This window comes from Lonchura striata, chromosome 11 (assembly GCF_046129695.1).
Source record: "Lonchura striata isolate bLonStr1 chromosome 11, bLonStr1.mat, whole genome shotgun sequence".
Classification (NCBI taxonomy): domain Eukaryota; kingdom Metazoa; phylum Chordata; class Aves; order Passeriformes; family Estrildidae; genus Lonchura; species Lonchura striata.
Window position 1 is genome coordinate 11,674,992 of NC_134613.1, and position 19,858 is coordinate 11,694,849.

The 19,858-nt window shown below is 41.8% G+C and overlaps 2 protein-coding genes across 8 annotated transcripts in view; one reads left to right on the forward strand and one right to left on the reverse strand.

Moving 5' to 3' along the window:
• The window catches only part of PIGB (phosphatidylinositol glycan anchor biosynthesis class B), a 7,676-nt gene extending 6,908 nt beyond the window's left edge, over positions 1-768 (reverse strand). The window contains exons 1-3 of the mRNA XM_021537413.3: positions 689-768; positions 472-604; positions 113-230 (exon numbers count right to left, since the gene is read on the reverse strand). Coding sequence (XP_021393088.3) covers positions 113-230; positions 472-482 — 129 coding nt within the window. The 5' untranslated portion in view covers positions 483-604; positions 689-768. The remainder of the gene's footprint in view (positions 1-112; positions 231-471; positions 605-688) is intronic.
• Positions 769-2,727: 1,959 nt separating this feature from the next.
• Positions 2,728-19,858, forward strand: part of RAB27A (RAB27A, member RAS oncogene family) — a 30,677-nt gene continuing 13,546 nt past the window's right edge. The window contains exons 1-2 of one of the 7 annotated variants that reach the window (XM_021537420.3): positions 2,728-2,828; positions 13,216-13,333. The gene's annotated coding sequence lies outside the window, so the exon portion shown is untranslated. Of the gene's footprint in view, positions 2,829-3,087; positions 3,121-8,228; positions 8,457-12,816; positions 13,334-19,858 lie in introns of those variants that run through there. The other 6 variants (XM_021537415.2, XM_021537418.2, XM_021537421.3 and 3 more) reach the window with 6 other exon arrangements.

Below are 19,858 nucleotides of genomic sequence, written 5' to 3' on the forward strand. Positions count from 1 at the left end.
AGACTCAAGGCTTTGCATTTTACTTGGACAATGATTAAAAAACACTGTGTTTAAATACAATATTTTAAAATTGAATTTTAGTAGCAGATGCACATTTTTTTATTATACTCACCAGCAGCTGGACATTATCCTTAGCCAGCAGCTGTAATGCTTTGTACATGCTTGCAAAGATCAGTGGGTACGAGTAGCCCCTTAAGCTACTTGTCCATTCCCAAGTCAGGTAACCATAATTATGAATATTAAGGACAGATCATGACCAACTGCAAGGAAAAGTTTCACCCGAGCCATCCGGGTGGAGACTTTCTATCCCCTTGGGCCAGAGCAGTGGGTGTTTGTTGCTGCCAAGCCAACTCCTTACTGCCGGGGAAAGCCGTGTCCGAGCGGGCAGAGCCGTCCCCGAGCACCCCGCCCACGGCACCGCGGGGTGGGGAGCGATGAGAGGGCGCGGGGGCCGCGCCAGGCGAAGGATATTTGAAGACCATGCGATGAGCCACTTCCAGCGACTGCCAGTACTCGTCCGGCACGAAGCTGGTCTGCACGAGGAAGCAATTGAGCGTCCGCAGCGCCAGGGCGAGCGCCAGCAGCGGGGCGGGCGCGGCTGCACCTGCCGGGGCGAGGCTGGTCCATCACGGGCCCTCGGGGGCCGCCCCCCTTCCCGCCCTGCCCTTCCCGGCCCGGCCCCGCTTACCGGCGCCTCGCTGCGCGGCGGCCCCGCCGGCCGAGCTGTACAGCACCGACCGCCGCTTGCGGAGCCGCACCGCCTCCGGCATCCGCGCCCGCAGCTCCCCGGCCGCCTGCCCCGCCGGGGCATGCGCGACCGCGGGAGGCGGGACAGCGCCGGTACTTCCGTCCGGTGCCCGCAGCCGGGCGAGGCCGGCGCTGTGCCGCTCCCGCGTGCAGGTGAGAGCGCCGGGGCCGCGGGCCGGAGCCGAGCCGGGGCCGCGTCGCAGTGCGCGCCCGCCCCACGCGTGTCCGTGGGCGTGGCAGCGCCGCCCGCCGGCATGCGGGGCCGGCTGCCGCTGCAGCACGTGGCTGTGGCCGTGGCGCTCGGCGTGGCCAGCGGGCTCTACGGGCCGCTCTTCCAGCCGCCCGCCGCCCCGCACGGCCCCGCCGCGCCGCCGCCGGACGCCGCGCCCGAGAAGAGGCCCTGAGGGAGGCGTGCGGCGCCGCGCCCGGGCACCGCCGCGCCCGGGCACCGCCTCGCCGCCGGCCCTCGCACGCCCCGTCCGTCGGCGGCAATGGAGCCGCTCGCAGCCGGCGCCACCGTCACCTGCCGGGGCCGTCCCGCCCGAGCCGCCCGCCTGCTGCAGCTGCGTGGCTGCGTGTTTGGAACCAGACTTCGGGACGTGAATGTTGAATCATGAATGATATTCTGACTGACTGAAGGGCTGTTTCACTTCTGAATTTAAACAACATCAGGAAGCTCGAAAAAGAAAGCTGCTGCTGTGTAGTTACGCTTCATGGGTTTTGTTGGATTGCCTCTGATTTGATCCTCCAAGTGATAAATACCATTTGTCTCTGCTTCTCGTGGTGTCAATTCTTAATACGGCAGCTCAGTTGTGAAAGCAGTTGTGCAAATGGCTGAGAAGGGAACTGCACCCAACTTCAGTATTATTAGCTTATAATCAGACCTGGCCATATGTACAGAAACACACGTACCACATGTGCTTACACACAGATTTCATTCCTGACAGAGTGAGGTACAGTAGATACTGAATACATAAATCTGCCTGGAAAATGGGTTGTCCTTGAGAAGAGCCTCAGTGTGTAGCTCAGGAAGGAAGCATGGCTCTTGGAGTAGGTGTGGATTAGTCTGACAGTACAGAATCTGAGACTTGAGGAAACCAAATCAGTAGATATGTCACGATACATCTAAAAAGAAACCAAACCCAGGAGATCTTGGGACAAAGTTAAGACAGGTTTTAGTTTAAACACAGAATCTTGTTTGGACAGAATGGGGGAAGAAACCAGTTGTCTGTGTGTCTTTATATTTTAAGCCAGGAACAATGTTGTATCTGGAGGCAGAGGTATAGAAGCTGAGATGGGAGGATAGCAGTAGAAGGTGGACTGGGAGGTGCAGCTTAGAGCAGTAAATGCAGTTTGGACATGACATTACATGGGCAGTGGCTTTAAACTGAAAGAGGGCAGGATTAGATTTTGGGAAGAAATTTTTTAGAGTGAGAGGTTGCTCAGAGAAGCTGTGGCTGACCCATCCCTCGAAGTCTCCAAGGCCAGGCTGGACAGACAGGGCTTTGAGCAGCCTGGTCTAGTGGAAGGTGTCCCTGGCCATGGCAGGGGGTTGGAACTAGATGGTCTTTAAGGTCCCTTCCCACCCAAACCATTTCCTGATTCTATGAGGAAATGCTACAAATTACCACAAATTTCTGCATTACTGCAGTGACTCCAGCAGCTTCCTTTACAGTACCACTAAATATTGAAAAGGTTATTTTGAAGAGGTGTAGGTCAGGTCTAGGAGGCACTTCCTTTGTAAATATAATGACTGGAATTGTCCATAAAGATTGCAGTTGAATTTGAAAAGCCTCAAGAAAAGAGGATGTCTGAACTGATGCAGGTGTTATTGATGCAACTGAGCTTAAGACTCTGCTTGCTGAATTCTTGAGGCTGCTGGATTTAAAGCGTTTACTGGGAAGCTGCTGAGAGTATGGAGCACGCTTCCCTTTCGGGGGAAGGCAGGCGGCCAGCAGGCGGCAGGAAGAGCTCATTAAACCCACAGTGCTGTGCTTTAAGCAGGCGCCGCGGTTTTTCGCTGCAAAGCCTGTTTTGCCTCTCACGAATTCTTACTAAACGGCGCGAGATCTTCGGGGGAGGTGAGGAGGGGAGGAAGGGCTGAAGCGCAGCCCGGCCGATGCCGCGGGGCTGCGCTCGGGCCGCGCTCAGCCCGCCCAGGTGGCCGCGGCGGGGCCGGGACACGCCGGGGCGGTGCCGCCCGGCCCGCCCCCACCTCGGGCTGCACGGGAAGTGATGTTGCCTTGACGGAAAAGACACGGTCGGAGCCCCAGAAAAAAAAAAAAAAAAAAGTCAGGTGCGGCGTGACGCGGCTGCGGGAGCTCCGGCGGCCGGGAGGCGAGCAGGTAGGGCGGCAGGGAGGCGAGCAGGGCGGTGAGCGCAGGCGGCTGGGCTCGGCTGGGCTCGGCTGGGCTGGCAGAGGGCTTGGCCAGAGCCCCGGGACGGTGTTTCGGGCGGGCAGGTCGGGGTGCCGGCGCCCCGCGGCTCCGGAGCAGCGAGCCGGGCGTTGGCAAAGGGGTCTCGCTCGGGAGATCGGTGTGGGACGTCCGCAGCTCGGCCTTTGGGCCGCCCCTCAGGTGCTTCCCCGCGCTGCCGCTGCTGCGGGCTCCCACCGCCTCGGACCTGCGCGCCTTCTGCAGCGGAGAAGGGATTGCATGCCTGCTTTACATCTTTGAAAGGTTGTAAAAATGGTCAGTCGTTACGAAAGCACTGTAATGATGTTACATCTGCCTAGCCAGGACTCAGATCTTGTATGTGACTATCAGCAGACCTGTTGCTCCTTTCTGAACGTTGCACGTTTGTCTGAGGGAAGGCCCTTCACCTTGATTTGTAATGCTTGGGCTGAACTTACACTTTGATGATCTTGGATCTAAAGAATGCTAAGTCCATTAGAAACCTATTGATTTTCCTCATTCTGTAAGTAACTAGAGTATGTTAATATATAAGTGGTATTTTTGATGGTGCTAGGAAAGTATAAAGGACATGCTTAGAACTGTTGAAACCACTCAATTTTTATGTCTTAGACATGTATCAAGAATATTTTGAGCTTTCTGACTGTATGATTCTCCTAATGCTTCCCTCATAGATGGTGCTTCATCAGGATAGCACACACATGTTTGGAGTTAGTTCTGCAAGGTGATGTGTTGCTGCACTTACAGGTTTTTCTTTGAAACTCTACAAAATCTATTCTGCCCTTTCTTGGAAACTTAATCTGATACAGACATCTTCTCTCAGCCCTTCTTTCTTGTCACAGACTTTTACTAATTTTGTGAGTGTTCCAAGTATTTTCCAGCCAGGGAAAAGCATATACTGCAATATGCATTTCAAATGTTGATAGGTAAATGTAGGAATGGTATTTGTAATGCTAAATAAATGTCTCAAAAGCATGGTTAAAAAGAATGGAAAAAAGAACAGCATGTTCCTGTGTTTCTCGTTCAGGGTTCTGATTTTACATCTACTTAATCTCTTGCACAAAGGAGTTTGGGAAAGAGGGTGTGCTACAACTTACACTGGTTTATTTTCACATTTATCAAAATTTCTCATGAGCAACCAGATGTCTAAAACCAGACTGTAAGTTTGTTTTATCACTATCATTAAACATGGGAACACATTATTTTATCACTTGATTGCACACTTCCTTTTCTTTTAAAGAGAAGATAAGGTGAGATAAAAGAATTCTTAAGTAGGGTTTGACATTTACAGAAACAAGTATTACTTGCAGTAACCCCTGTGTGCCTTTGAATTCTTGGTTGTGCTGCTCCTGCCAGGTATCTGTTGTGCTGGTAAATGACCAGTGATAGGTCTGTCACTTTGCAGCATAACCCTGGACTTGCAGATCAACACCTTTATTAAGATCAGTCTGTCACAGTCAACAGAGATGGTTAGAATTTAATTTAATCTGAAGAAACAGGCAAAATTTGCACTAGAGGTGGAATATAAAGAATGAGAACTCATTTTCCCTGTTGATGTCTCAGCAAATAATTAAGTTGCATTTATAAATAATTAATCATCAAATATTCCCGTCTGTATTAAAGCTGCATTACTGTACTCTGCGCATGTGGTTGGTCCTGCAGAGGGTTACTTAGATACTTACAGGTGAACTTTTCCTGGGCTGGGCAAACACAGTGCTCTGGAACTTTCTTTTGCTCCCATTGTCTTGTAGATATCACTCAGTGCTGCAGATACAATCTTTGAGTTTACAGCACAGGCTTTGAACATGCCTGAAAAAGTTTAAGTACAGTATGGTTTAATAAATTCTAACCTAAAAGGTGGCTTTTTTAGCAGAAACACTTTTTTTTTTTTCTATTTATACAAATATATTCCAAATCAGTCTTTTTCTGGGTATATTATCTGGTTATGAGGATTTTCCTAATTTCTTTTTTTTCCTCTTCTTAGTCAGAACTGCATCCCTGTCAGAAGACAGGACTAACTTGAACCATGTTAAATCAACTGAGATCACTTAATTATTTAATGATCCTTTTATCTCCAGTGGAGCTTTGTGAATAAGTCCTAGCCCTGACATTCTTTTCTGGAACACCCTTACATTGTTGTATTTTCATACAAAGAACAGCAGAATTTACTTTTGATTTATAGTAATAAGTAGTCTCAGTGCCTGTGATTTATTTTCCAATCTAATATGCCTTATGGCATGTAGATTAAAATATGACACATTACCAGCATGCTTTATTCCTGTGGTGTTGGTGTGGCTTCAAAGGGCTGAGGATGCTTTTGGGGGTGTGTGACAGTTTTGCATATCCTGGGTGGTGGAATTCTTTTCACATACTGGCACATTTCAGCACTCTGGAGCTGACCTAACAAGTTTTTCAGTATTTTAGACTACAGGAGGAAAAAAACCCAGGCAAATGTCCTTGCTTCTATGGTTCTGAGCATAACATCAAAGTGTAAACCAGTGCAGTGATATTTTCCTGAGTTTGCAAACCTATTTCCCATGCCTGTTTTCTTTCTCTATATGTCTGATACTTTTACTGATGAGAAATGTGTAAGAATCAAGTGAGTCAAAAAAGGCACTTTTGGAAGACAATGTGAAGGAAGTAAGGTACCAAAGGGGCAGGAAGCAGCAGTGAAGATACAAATTTAGCAGGAATACAACTTTTCTAGAAATCTGTCATTTGCAACAGACAAAAAAAGTTGGTTAATAGGTAATTAGTTTTTTTAAATTAAAAGTCCAATCTGTGGGCACTTGCAAAAAGTATTTTCAAAATAACTGTACACTTCTGCAGTAATTCTTTGTGTAAATGTGATATGTGATTGAAAGGACTGTAAGGAGTACACCTTGCTGAAATATTTTATGTGCAAATGAAATACTGGATAGGTTTAAGGACACTGCTACACAAATCAAGTAGCTGAGTCCAAATGAAGTTTGGAGTTCGTGACTGCAGTTTTGCAGCTGTGTACTGCTATTGGTTTAGAATGTGATAAAAGGATAAAGGAATAAATAGCAAAGTAGATAAAAACTGACTCTTCAGTGATACTTTCAAGTAAGGAGAGCTCCATGGGTAGAAGCAATGCCTTTTATTAGAGCTGGAAAGGATAGGCTTTCAGGTATGTAAACCCCTTTCAGGTTTGATTAGAAACAGCAGAATGTAAAGCAAAATTGAAAACAATTTTTATAATACTTTTATTAAGTTTATGTCATTAGAAGGTGATGAAGGTTCTCTGGAGAAGTGTTGTTGTCCAGAGTCAGCCCAGTCTCACTCTTAAGGCCTGGCTCATTATTTTCATAACTGTGGGATATTTTATTTGGTTCCCTTATCACTCAAAGACTGTAAGGAAAATGGCTGCTCTGTGAGCTGAAAGGAAGAAAGCAATTAATTCCAGTAACATCCTTGGGGAAAGGGAGTATTTGGACTAGACTGAAGGCTGCTAGTGGTGATAAGGACTAAGAAAGCATATATAGTGGGTGGGGGAAAGAAAACTTCATTCATTTTTATGAATAAAAATGCAAGTCTTCTGTTTTTCTCCTGTGTCTCCACCAGTCTTGCTGGTATAGTATTTAATTTGGTAGTTGCTGAGGGAAATTACCTTACTCCTGGAGATCTCTGCTGATAATTGTGCGACTGTCATGGAGTGTGGTGCATTTTGAGAATTTCAGGGTATCACTCAAGGCTCACAGTTGTGGGACTGCTTGTGCTGTGAAATGGTTTTATGCAAGGTTTGCATGAGGTGATTTGCTGCTACAGTTCTTGCCAGTGGCTGGTGCTTTCCACACCTGCTTGGAAACCTAGATAACATTCAGAATGCAGATTATAGCGAAAAACTGGATAATTGGGGTCTTTTTATGGTGGCTTGGTTTTTTTTTTTTTTTTTCCAATTGCAAATTCTAATCATAATTCCTCCTCCCCCACCCCCAGTTGTTTTGTTCTAAACCAAACTTTAGGTGTGACTGAATGTGACCCAAAATGCAGGTATCAGGGTAGTTCTAGCCCTGCTGGCATTATCCATTTCCAACAGATTTTTCTCATGCAGCACTTTCAGATCCTGTGCACATAACTGCACATGCTCCACTGACTTTCTCCTCTAACACTGATTCAGCTTGACAAGTTTTTTCTGTCAGGGCATGAACTGTCTGACTAATACCTAATTTTTCCATATTTTTTCTTGGAATGGTGTCAGGATAGACTGCTGGATTTGACTGTATTTCTTCTGAGTTTTGTAGCAAAATTTTCATAATTTTAGATTGGATAAATATAGGCTCACGTTGGAGCTCTTAAAGTAGTAGCTTTTAAAATGTTCTCTATCTGTGAAATGGAAGAGGTGAATATAAATCTTTATCTGCTAGTTTTCTAGAATTGTCAGTTTGGATATAGTCCACAGGCCTTGAGATCCTTCTGTGTGTCAGGAGGAGCTGTGGAGCAGGCTTTGGAAGGCCTGTGAAAAGAGCATGCTGCAAAAGTGGAATCATGCTATTTTGTAGGTTTTGAAACACAAGACAACTCCTCCTCCCCCACATCTGAACTGCTGATATGGTGAAACTCCACTGGTTTTATTCCATTCACTTTTTAATAATAGATGCACTTTAATTTGCTTTGAAAATAGTGTATTTTAAATCCAGCTTGAAAGTAAATGTAAAATTGAATGACTGTCACAGTATGTGCTGCAGCAGGTACAACCTGGGCAGCTGGTGGGTTTCCCTTGCAGGACTGGAAACTCTTAACTGCCAGCTTTCAGGGGAGGCACACGTCCCACTCTCCCCTTTATCCAGTCTGCCATTTTTCTGCCATTTTTTCACAAAGTGTTCGGGAAGTTCAGATCGCCTCTGTAAAGGTGTGCTCAGGCTGATCAGCAAATTCAAATACTGGGGGAAACGGCAAAAATAATAGAAATTCTATGTCTCTGCCCCTCTCTAATGAGCTTTGTTTCCTTAGGAAACCAGGCTAAGAGGCATGTCCTCATTTCAGCTTTGTTTTTTGCATTGCAAATTTGGAGCTTTGTTCCAAGAAGTCCTTACTGCATTCATAATCTGGAGTGTGGTGTGTTGAGCCTCAGGGAATTTTTCTTCAGCCTAGTATCCTGTGGGAGCATGAAGAATGGGAGCAGTAATGTTTTTAGTAATTGGGAATCACACAGGGAGTGGAATGGAGCCAATGGAACTGAAAGACCTACTTTGGTAATGTACTGCAGAATCACCACCTTTCCAAGCCCACCCATTCCTCCTGCACACCCTGAAGGAAGGCAGATCAACCAGTCAGGTTAGTTAAACTGGGGAGTCGCTCAGTAGGTGGGAATAGTAAGGAGCTCTCATGTTAATGGTGTTCATGCTTTAAGAAATGATAGAAAAAATAGGCATCACAGGTGTTTAATTTGGTTTCATGTGCTTTATTGCATGGAAGATCAAACAATACACTGCAGAAGCAATACTTTGCTGTAGCTCAGAAGCAACAGACTTCTCTCTCTGTCACATAGTTCACATAATTAACCTTTCCATTTTTCCTCCTGAGAGCAGAGTTAAAGTGCAAAAGGCACTGTTGACAGCTTGCAAGGAGAATGATGAACCACTTGCCCTATTAAGTAGATTGAGAAAAGATGTGAACAAGGTCTTCTGCTGGAAAGAAAACCCAGCTCTGCTGAGACTGGCTTTCAAATAGCATGTACTGCCAAAAATAAACATATATCAATTAAGCTGAAGTGTGGATAAAAATATGACAGAAACTTTCAAAGCTGTATTCATATAAGATTGTAAAACATTGAAAATCCTTTCTTAGGTAGCTGTAGTGCACATGTTCCTTTAAATGGGTACAGCAGCTTCCTGTAAAGATACTATGTTTTTTAATTAAAACAGTTCACTTAGTCATCAACCCTTAAAGTAGATAATGATCATTGATCTAAAATGAGATTTGTAGCTCTTCAGGCTGAAGATAGAGACATCAGATTATTGGTGTGCTTTTAAAGCTTCTCACCCAATGCAGGGCCACTGGTGCCTCATGCAGTGCTCCTCCAGGTGCTCTCTTCATGCAGTCAGGCCTGCACTTTGTAGGTATTATGAAATGTGAAACAACACAGTCTCACAGGAACTGTAGCAGGTCAAATAATCTATCTTTAGATTAAATGTTCTTTTGAGTACAGATTATATAATTTGATTAGTGTGAATGTTTCCAAAATACCATTTTCTGCATACAAAATGATCACATTTGCTCAGTTCACTCAAAACAAAAAATCATATACATTTTATTGCTATTTTAAATAAACATGTTTTGACCATTTCTTGGTGTTGTAACATCTTATATAGACATATATAATAGTATTTTTTAATACTGTTTTCTTTCTGATATTTCAGAACTGTAATCAGAGAGAACCTTGTTCAATTATTAAAGGATTCTTTCCTTCCCCTTTTGATTCAGATCTGGAAAAGGCATTCTAGAAAGTGGTGTGGAGGCAGAAGCTTGCAGTTTGACAGAATTGACAGATCAATTAGAATCACTTGTTTGGGATAATTTTACTAATCTTTTCTGAGGTCAAATATAACCACATATAAATCGTATTTGGGAAGCAGTCTTTTGATGTTTTTTCTGGTGACAGAGCTTGGTCTAAAGTGTTTTGAAGTGCTGATGTTGAATACCCAGCTACTGCAAAAGATTCCTGTCTTTAGGCAGTATGATGTTCTAGGAAAGCAAAATTGATGCTTTTCATTTGTTGATTATTTTACTGTTAACTTTTTATTGTTGAAGAGACCCTGGTAATTCTTGGAAGCTAGTTATCAGGAGACTCTTTTGGAGGGGATTATTTTTAATAACCTCATTTCTGTTAACTGCTGCAGATCTTAAATATGCCAATCCTTTATCACATGCAATGTTAAAAGAAAGCTCTGTCAACTAGTACTAGAAATTGCCTAGATTGGCTTACAGTTGAAAGAACATAATGGAAGTTTTACTTTGCTCTATAATATTACTAAATATTTATCAGTTGTGCCTTTGGGTAGCAGGAAGGCCTGCCTGACCTACTTTTATTTTAATCACTGAAGGGATATTTCATGATTTGGTCCTGGCAAAGTTCAGCTATAACAGTTCTGGTGTGAAACCTGATTTTGTGAGTGTGGGTTTTTTTTTTTTTTTTTTTTCCCCTGGAAGGATATTGGTGAGAGGAAAGCAAAATAAAAAAATCCTTTATATGGAATTTATCTCCTCCTTTCAGGTCCTTTTAGTTCTGTCCTGAAGTATTGGCATGTTACTGCAGAGCAGGGGCAGATGCACTGATGTTAGGCACAGCTCTTGGCTTTGGAAATGTGTTCTGTAGCACTAGCTGAAATGGGCTGTTGCTAGAACCAATTCTTCTCCTATTCTTCTCTCCAGGGGCAGATGTCTTTATTTCTGCAGGCAGTTAACAATTCCAGCATTTTTCTTACAGAAGAAATGTCTGCTACAGGACAATTTGGACACTTGCACCTTATCTCAAGGTTGTGGAGTGTGTGAAGACAAATATTGTGATGCTTATACTGAAGAATGCTCCACACTGTTCACTGTGTTTAACTCCTCAGATTTTCTTCTAAATTCCTAGGCCTGTAAATCATAGAAAAGTTTTTCAAATAAACCATAAATTCCATGTATTCAGATCATCTTATTCATTAAACTTGTTAAAAATGTTTGGAATATTGAATAACTGAGCAGATGGGTATTCCTTTGTAGAGCTGGAGCTTTAAAACTGCATTTCACAGATTCAGTAATTTTGATCCCCTACATAAACTAAGAAATTGTCCAAGCTCTTAGAACCCCCTAGGACTGTGGTAGCAGTGGGGGAAGGCTCACCTTGGGCTGCCTGCAGTGGTTCCTGTTCCAGCTGTTGCTGCTTGGTTTCTGTTTGCTTCCTGCCACCACAGCAGGGCTGCCTCAGCTGCCTCTGCAGCATTTGCTGAGAGGCTGCCAACATGTTTGTTTAAAAACAGAGACTAAAATAACCAAACACTGAAGTCCTCCCAGTTTATAACTCTCCAGTTTGAAATCAACATAACTTCACCCTCAAAAAGAAAGCTTTAGTTCAGCTGTACCTTTCTGGCTAATTCTTACCGTTTCGGATAAAACCCTTGCCTGGTAGGGAGGAAGGAAGGATTAGTTGGTGTTCCTCACGCCAAGTTGGTGAGAGACAAGCTGAGCAGCCTCATTTCATCCTAAAATAAAACACTGAAGTCTGGGCATTATTTATTAATTGTTTTTCTATTAAGGATGGCAAACATCTGACTGTATGGAAGAGTTTGAACTCCATTTACATTGAGAGAGATTGAGGTTGACACTTCCAGACATTTTGTGCGTAGTGTGTGTAGTCACCTCCCGGGGCTGTTTGCAACATGGCAGAAGAATTGCTACTTTGTCAACACTTCTTATCCTGTTCCTCCTTCTGCACTCTGGAGCAGTCACCAGACATACTAGTGTGCTTGTGGTCTGAATATTTCTTCACAGTTAAGCAAATGTGCTGGAATCGATCAGGGAAGCAAGCAGTTAAAAGATTAAACATTTGCATGTTGCTGAAAATTCAACACAATTCTGTTTTTTAATTGCATGTGGGAGCAAAAAAGGGTCTTTTATATTCCTCTAAAACTGGTGAAATTTTCAGAAGATTGGATTGAGCCAAGAATGGGTAGAGTTTTAAAAATTACAACCTGTAACTAAATGTCAAAGAAATGGATTTTAATTAATGCTGGGAAAATGCTAAGGCAGGGCGTGAAAAAGTGTTCCAGCTCTGTATAACAGAACTTAGGTGTTCACCAGGGCAATGAAAATAAAAATTGCCTTGATTCACATGAAAAGAGGCAAGATAGTTGAGCACTGAAACAAGTCAGAGTTAAGAAGCTTGTGGTGTTTTTGTTACCAGTAGATGAATCCATATGTTAAATATTTGTAGCAGCCTGTCTGCAGCACTTCTTAAATTATAAGATTGGAGACTAGCCTGAGACACCACCTTAATTTCCTTTCTTTGCTGCTCTTGAAGTAGCCTGAGGAAAGAAACTGCGACAAGAAAGGATTGTGCAAGGACATTTGTCTGCAAAAGCTCACATCAGCTAAATCTTACTCAGTGAGTGCAAAACTTGCTTTGTCCACAGCTTTCAGTGCTCTCCTGTGAGCATCTGTAATGTTGGGGTGTCTGAGAGGGGACGAGGCCTTGTGGGGCTATGGGGCTGTGAAGGTCCTGTCTCATCCCCGTGCAGGGCCCTCCATGCAGTGAGTGCCTCTGGTGTTGGTACTGGGGCAGACGTGTGAATTCTGACTCTTGGGGGCCCGTGTTAACAGGCCCTTGTGAACTGCCTCATTGAAGAGTTGGTTTACATGTTAAATCAGTAGCTTTATTTCCTTGACGTTATTTAAATGTTTAAAATGTCTGCATGTGTCTCTTAGGACTGAGCAGGGACAGGAACTTGTAGGTTTAGCATCTGTGTTTCAGAAAGTTTCTGGCAACATCCTCACTCTGATCTCTTCCTGGAGCTTGTTGCCATCAGAAGTGGTTCAGCAGAAAGGACTGGACACAGATGCCTACAAAAGTTCCTGCTCACGTGGTCTCTCTCTGGTGCCTTTGCCAGCTTTGTAATCAGTAACTTTTTCTGCTGTCTGTAAAGGTGGGAAATAAAACCAGTTTGGGCAACTTTGGTGCTTGCTGTATTTCAATATAGTAGACAGTATACTGTGTTTGCTGTATTTTATTTTTTTCGTATACTTAGAAAAAGTTGTGCTCACGCATTGCAACTTCCTTTCCCTAAGACAAGGAGGAGGGTCAGTAGTTTATGCAAAGGCTGGAGGTGTATTACCTGGTTTAGGGAGATCTAGTTAGCTGCTTTGCTTACTTTTAAAAGGGGGAAAAGAGATCACTTGATCGGTCAGCAAGACCACATGACAAGCAGCTGAATGTAATTAGGTGGGGAGGGTGGTTGTGTGGGGCTGGCAGCTTCCCATGCCCTGTGAATGTTAGCGCTATTAGACTGAACTACACTCTTTTGGTTTTATTTCTCTCTGCTGATGCTTCCTGTAGATGAGAAATGGCTCTTTTTGCATGACTATGGTATTCAAGAGATCTGACCTGTGTCAGGAAACTTGTCACTGAAGCACATTTGGAAAACTACAGATCCATTCACAGCTGTTAAACATAGGTATGTAAACACTTTCTCTTTTCTGTTTATTTTCAGAAGATTTATTACATTGTTTTCCTTGAGCTGACTGTGCCAGCTGTTCAGAGTTTTGAAACACTGTTGCTGCACTTTAACAAGCTGCCTGGAATAGTCTGATTTTGAGAGTTCAGCATTGCTGCATCCTCCTGTTCTAGAGGAAAAGTAACGTTGGGGAGAACACTTGGTTTATGTAATGCAGGCTTTGATGTTAAATTACAAAACTACTGCTCTTTTGGTATGTATTTAGTAGTTGCTTTTCCTAAATAAATTGGACTTAACTACAAACCAGGGTAAGTTTATTAACAAAATAAATAAAATTACTTCAGTGAGCAATGTCTAAAACCATAAGATGCCTTTTCTGGTCCCAAGTCATCAGCCTACATTGTCTTCTGTGGCAAACTTGTCAAAACTTGTTCTGCAGTTGGAAGGTACAATTAGACCCCCAATAGTAAGTGTGCTGTGTAAATAACATTTAAAATACTGAACAAAGTAACTCAGGATTTTTAAATGTTGCAGTGCTTGAACTTTTTTTCCCTCTGTTTTTTCCTGTGTTCCTATGAGCATTTAAAGATAAATTATACTGAATAAAACAGTCCTTTAGAATGGCAGGGTTGTGCACCAACATGTTTGTTATCATGTTTGCTAAAGAGATGATAAAAGGCATGAACATGGTGTTCAACATGGTGCAATGTGTTGCATAGGCTGCTCTTTTTAATTACAAAAAAAAAAAAGAATAGCAAGGAGCCATAAGAGCTTATCTAGTTCACTTTTCTTATTCAATCATATAGTAATGACTTGAATCATAAAATTAATTCTCATAAAAGCAATAGGAAGGTGGGCTGTTATTACTGTATCTCCTTTGTATCTCTTTTAGAAGAAATTCTGAATATATGTACCCATCTGACTAAGTCATGCCATACCACTATAAGCATGATTTTGTAATCAAGCATCCTTTCTAGCCATGTGTTTACCAGCATTTCTCTAATCATGAACCAAAACTCCAGTTTTTGTAGACTGCAAATAACCAAGGAGGAGTTGTTCAGAGAACAGAAAACAGTATTCTTCTCCACTTCTGTGGAGGTCACAAGGCTTTCCCAGGGTTTTATTTTATGTCTAGCATAGAATGTCTTAAGATGATTTTTCTCCTCCAGATCATCACCAGCTGACTTATGTTTATGACAGAGAAGTGAGAATTAAATATAGTTCAATAAATTTATTCTCTTACTCTTTCCTTATAGACATCCCCAGTGTATGAAAAGTTTATATAAGATAACTGGGAAAAAGGATTTTATAAACATTGGTGCTTGGTTTATTGTTTTTGTTTTTCCTGTGCTGTGTGGATGGATTGGTTGTTGTAGCTGCTTCACTGCGATTTACTGTTATATAATACTTCAATTTATTGCATTGCATGTGCATTTTGAATGTGTTACAGAAACTATTTCTAGCACATTTTAGTGCAGTGATTTCTAATAGCCTAAGTTATTTGGGGATTAAATTTTGATAATGTTGGAAATCTTTTGTACACTGCAAAACAATATGCTAGCATTTGGTACTGCCACTCTTTCCCTCACCATAGTCTTGCTGGATTTTAGTATATTTGCATGTTTCCAACATGTCTTTAATTTATAACACTATCTTAAACAAAATAGCCTTAGTAATTAAGCCTGGTAAAGACAAACCGGGAATCTAATTCATCTGGGCTTCTTTAAGCATAGCACTAATATTGACCCTGATTTTTTTTTTTTCTTAAAGAAAAAAGTAGCAAAAGGAAGACTATCAAAAACTCTGAAACTCTAGAAAACTTAGAATGACCTCAAAAAATCTTAAAACCGGTTAATGGAAAAAGATCTGGAAGTATCCTAGTAGAAGGAGAGAAATAAGCTCTAGACAATGGGAAGGAGTAACTTTTATTTGGTCTAAAATGTTTTACTTCATAACTAAGAAACAGTGTAATTCCTGCTTCTGAATTTGTTTAAACACTGTGTCATAGGGATAAAAGTTGTTAAAAAATCTGTTTTGATACATTGTGATGTAATTGGTATAAACAGAAAAACTGGGATCTTGGTGAGGCAATTCTCTGGGAGTGAGTGGCTTAGTTAGTAGAGCTCGACTATAGGCACTGCAGCTGTACTGATTAGTGCTGAGATTTTCTTTTTTCACATACTTCATTTGTTTTTACTGGAATCTCATTATTGGATTCTTAGTTTCTTCTATAGTAAATCACATGCACTGATTTAAAATCAAGCCAAATACTGCAAGCCAAAGCCAGTCTTGCAGAAGATGAAACACCAGCACCTATTTAATGAGACTTTTCATATAGAAACTCTTGTGGGACAATACCATGACTTACTCCCATTTTCTTGTGACTTGTGCTCAGAAAAGCATAGCTGGATAGATTCTTTCCCATTACTTACCCTTTATATTCCATTCTTCATTTCAGAGGTTTGATGCCTTTCTCAGTTATGGTGTAGGATTGTTCTGTGAAGTTGGTTTGGCAGTTTGTGTGAGATTTTTGAGTTCCTCCCAAGCATACAACATTTCTATTTAGTGTCTCACCAAGCCAGCACAGTCTGTGTACACTGTGATGTGATAACTGTATACACATTTCCCTGACACAGTTTTCAACAGGAAACTTGCACTGCTTGGATCAATTAGAACATTCTGACTGGCAAATTATTTTCATAGAAAAACTTTGTATATTTTTTTCTGGAACTTGGGTTATAGAGGTGGTTGTTCTGTAAGCTCACTGCTGCTAAACCATTTATTTGCTGTAAACAGACCCATTCTTAATTTTAAATGAAGACTTCTAAGGTGGGGAATTGCCTGTTACTGGAGGTCAGCTCAAGTGAAACTTGATGCTTTGTGTGCATGAAATGTTATGAAAAAATTATTTAGGAAGACACCTGCAGCATGAAAAGCTGGCACCAGCTGCCAGGTTTCAGGTGGGGTTTTACTCTACAGTCATTTTGGGGCCCTCCCTCCATCTGGGAATAACTAAAAGGAAAGGTATAGGTAAACTGTGGCATTAGACTTATGCTGCTTTTTGCTTTCCTTGCTCATATTTTCCTATATAACAGCAATTAATGTAAGAAATTCTGGTTTGCTGTGCTGTTTATCTCAGGAGTCTTTGCTGTGTATCAGGATTTAACTGTAATTCATGCTGTATTATGGGATTCTGATCTGAACAGTGAGATACATATTATTGGCAACTCAGGTTGAAAAACAGCAGGCTTTTTGAATGGAAGCTTTGTGTTGAGCAGTTCAGCCTGCTTAATCAGTGCTTCTTTTGAATTATGCCTTCCCTGAAGGTCTAGAAAGCTGTGCTAGGACAGGAATTGAAGCCAGCATTTTGCCAAAACACTGTCTGAGTGGTTTGGCAGACAGCAAGGCCTTGGTAGAAGGCTTGGGCAGTGGTAATTTGTGCTGCAGTTCTGGAGCTGGGGGACAGGGTAGAGGTAGGGGCTTGGCTTTCAATTCTTGAAAGAAAAGCCCACTGAAACACCTTAGTTTTAGCTTTACTTTAGTTTGAGTGATACTTTTGAGCCACAAGCATACTCCAAAGTGGCTGTGTCTTGCTTTCACATGAAGATTTCTGTGAAGATTTCTGCTTTGCTGTTGCACATTAGTGACTTCTTGAAGAGAACAGGTTGTGGTCTATTGAATACAGCCTATTTCAGGCAGAAGTGGTGTTTTATTATGTAATGGGCATGTTAAGTTATGGCCAGAGTATTCTCAGCATGGTATTTCTAAACTTTTCATAGCATTTATGAAACATGGAATCATCACATAGACTCACTGTCTTTAAATGTGTTTACTGAAAAAGTCCTGCTCAGTACTAGATGAAAATCTTTCTTAGACTGTAGCTGCAGACTCTGAAATTAAAGGCTCAATTTATTTTTGAGACCTCTTAAGAGCAGATTATTCACAGCTGCCACCCATCTCTCAAACTCTTTGAAGTGTCCTGCTGCCAGCCAGCACTGCTCTCACTGGCTCCCCGTGTCAGCACGATCTCAGGTGGGTCCAGTGAGCTTTGCACCTGCAAGGATGCTTCTGTCATGATTTCATGATTTTTAAAAGACTGGGAGAAGTGAATGCTAGCTGTGAGCCTCAGTTTTATCAATCTAGATCTATCCTTCCATCTCTGTCCATTGTGTACCCTTCCTTAGCATCTCTGACTGTCCTGTGATGCTGGATTTGGGGAGTAAAAGAGTAACCTTTTCAAGTTGCTGGATGGAGTTTTAACTGACAGTTTCCCATGCCACAGATAACTTTTAACTGATTTTGTCCTTTTTGTTACATTCATTTAAGAAATCCCTCTGATTAAATATTTTCATCAGTAACTTTTTATCGTTCCTAAAATTGTGCCTGATATCCATACATAATAGAATTTTCCCTCTCACTAGAAATGGATATGGCTTAGTTGTTCAGTCAATAACTTTGATAACCAGAAAATGTTCTGGGGAACAGGAGGTTTTCACAGGAGGTTGCTGAAAGAATGATGACATTAGTCCTTTTCAAAAGGCCATGATGCCTTGTGATTGATTAGCTGCTTTCAGAAAACTTCTCATGGACTTCAACATTTTTTGGTATTTCAATGGCACCTAAATAATGAGAAAGCATTTAACTTGCTGAGAAATAACAAGAAAAGCAAGATGTTAGAAATCCTTTATACTGTCACCCCTGTTAGTTTAGATCTCAATATTACAGAAAAGCAATAATGCTAAAGAATGGCAGTGGATGCTGAAAATAAGGTTGTTGTATTTTCCAATTAACAACTAGATTAGCAAGGAAGTGTTACTTCCTATGAAAAACAAAACCCCTGTGTATTTCCCAAATCAAATGATGAAAAAGTGGATTAAATTCTGCACTGCAGTTCTTTCCTGCCTCACCCCTTTGTGTGCTTTCCCACATAATGTTAGATGAATGATGTAGTTTTACAGTACCATTTGTGTCATATTTGTGTGGTCTTCACTTTTTATCTAACAATGGAGGTATCTTCAGGTGTCTGGTAGTTGACCTTCTCCATTGACTTCTAATTATCCTAATCAGAGTAATTTATTTTGCCAGATAATTCCTCTCTAATGCAGGATGTATCTGGTATCCTTCACAAGTTTGTCAGTGTAACCTCTTGGAGAATTATCTTCTGTATTCCAGGTTATCTGGCCTATGAGACAAAGTAGAAGGTAGCTGAGAACTTTCCTGTTGCAAAAGAGAAATATATCTATATTGGGTTTTTTGAGAAGCTGCAAATATTTTCCTTTGGCCGTTTACAGTGCAAGCTTTAATGGAATTAAACAAAGAACCTGGCTTGACTAACATGTATTGCAGTCTACTGAATCACCCATATAGGCAGAGCATAACTTATACATTCTTTAGCATGAGTACTGGCACATGTTTTCTTTGGCAAATATTCTGCTGGTACATATGAAACTGCTTCCTTTTTCAGCTTTTAGATTTTTAAAAATTTTATTATTATTCCTCTTATTCTGCATTTTCATGTGCTTGCTTATCTGCTGGAGATCATTATCTTCTGAAAAAACAAACCATCCCTTAAAGAAATAAGCAATTCTTATTATCCTGTGTAATTCTTATTCTCTTCTCCTTTACCCTTTGGTGGCTATTTGTGTGGGCAGAAATAGAAGTGTGCTCTTTTTTCTTACCCTTCTGAATTTGAAAGTACTACTGAATCGGTAGATGGTCAGACTCCTGGATATTTCCCACCTGTGAATATGACCAACTTAGTGGGTGAAACCCTTGTGGCTCCTGTTTTGTCAGAAACAGTTGGAAAATGTGTGTATCTGTGTAAGTCAGTCCTTCATCATTCCTTGATCCTATTAAGAGTAGGTACAGTGCAGTGATGTATTCCAGATCTAAGGTTAGGCTGTGAGGAAGGAGATGGGTCCCAAGGTGGTCAGAATTGTCACATGAGGAAGGATGCTGAGCATTGCTCTGAATTTCCTGTTTATAAGTAGTAAAAAAGCATGGAAGCACTTGGTAGCCAGTGTGGCTTAATGTATTTATTAAAGGAAGAGGGGAATGGCTGAGGATGGAGTATATAGTGTGGAACTGCTTAAAAGAAATTGAAAATGCTTGCTTTACCTTCCTCAGTTACTCTGGAGTTTATTCACTTTATACAGATGTTTGCTTCAATGCTCTAACTAGAAAGCAACTTCTGATGAGAGTGCAAAGAGGTAACTTGTGAGGCAAAAGCTCTTGAGGGGAACAGATCAGCTGTTTTCATCACATAGCATTGCTAATCTTTCTTTATCTACAGTATTCCCTTACCATGGAGCATGAAAATGTTAGGAAGTGATGAGGGAACAGAGATGGTGCTGTGCTTTTTGCACAGAAATTGAAGCTGCACAAAGGTACTCCTGTATGGGGAGTGTTGAATAACCAACTGTAATATTCCTGCTTTTATTCTTAATTTTTTTCCAGTTTCATGCTGCTTTTCATTCATTTGTGTAACTGAGATGACCTTTGAAGTCCAGCTGCCTGATTGTTGGG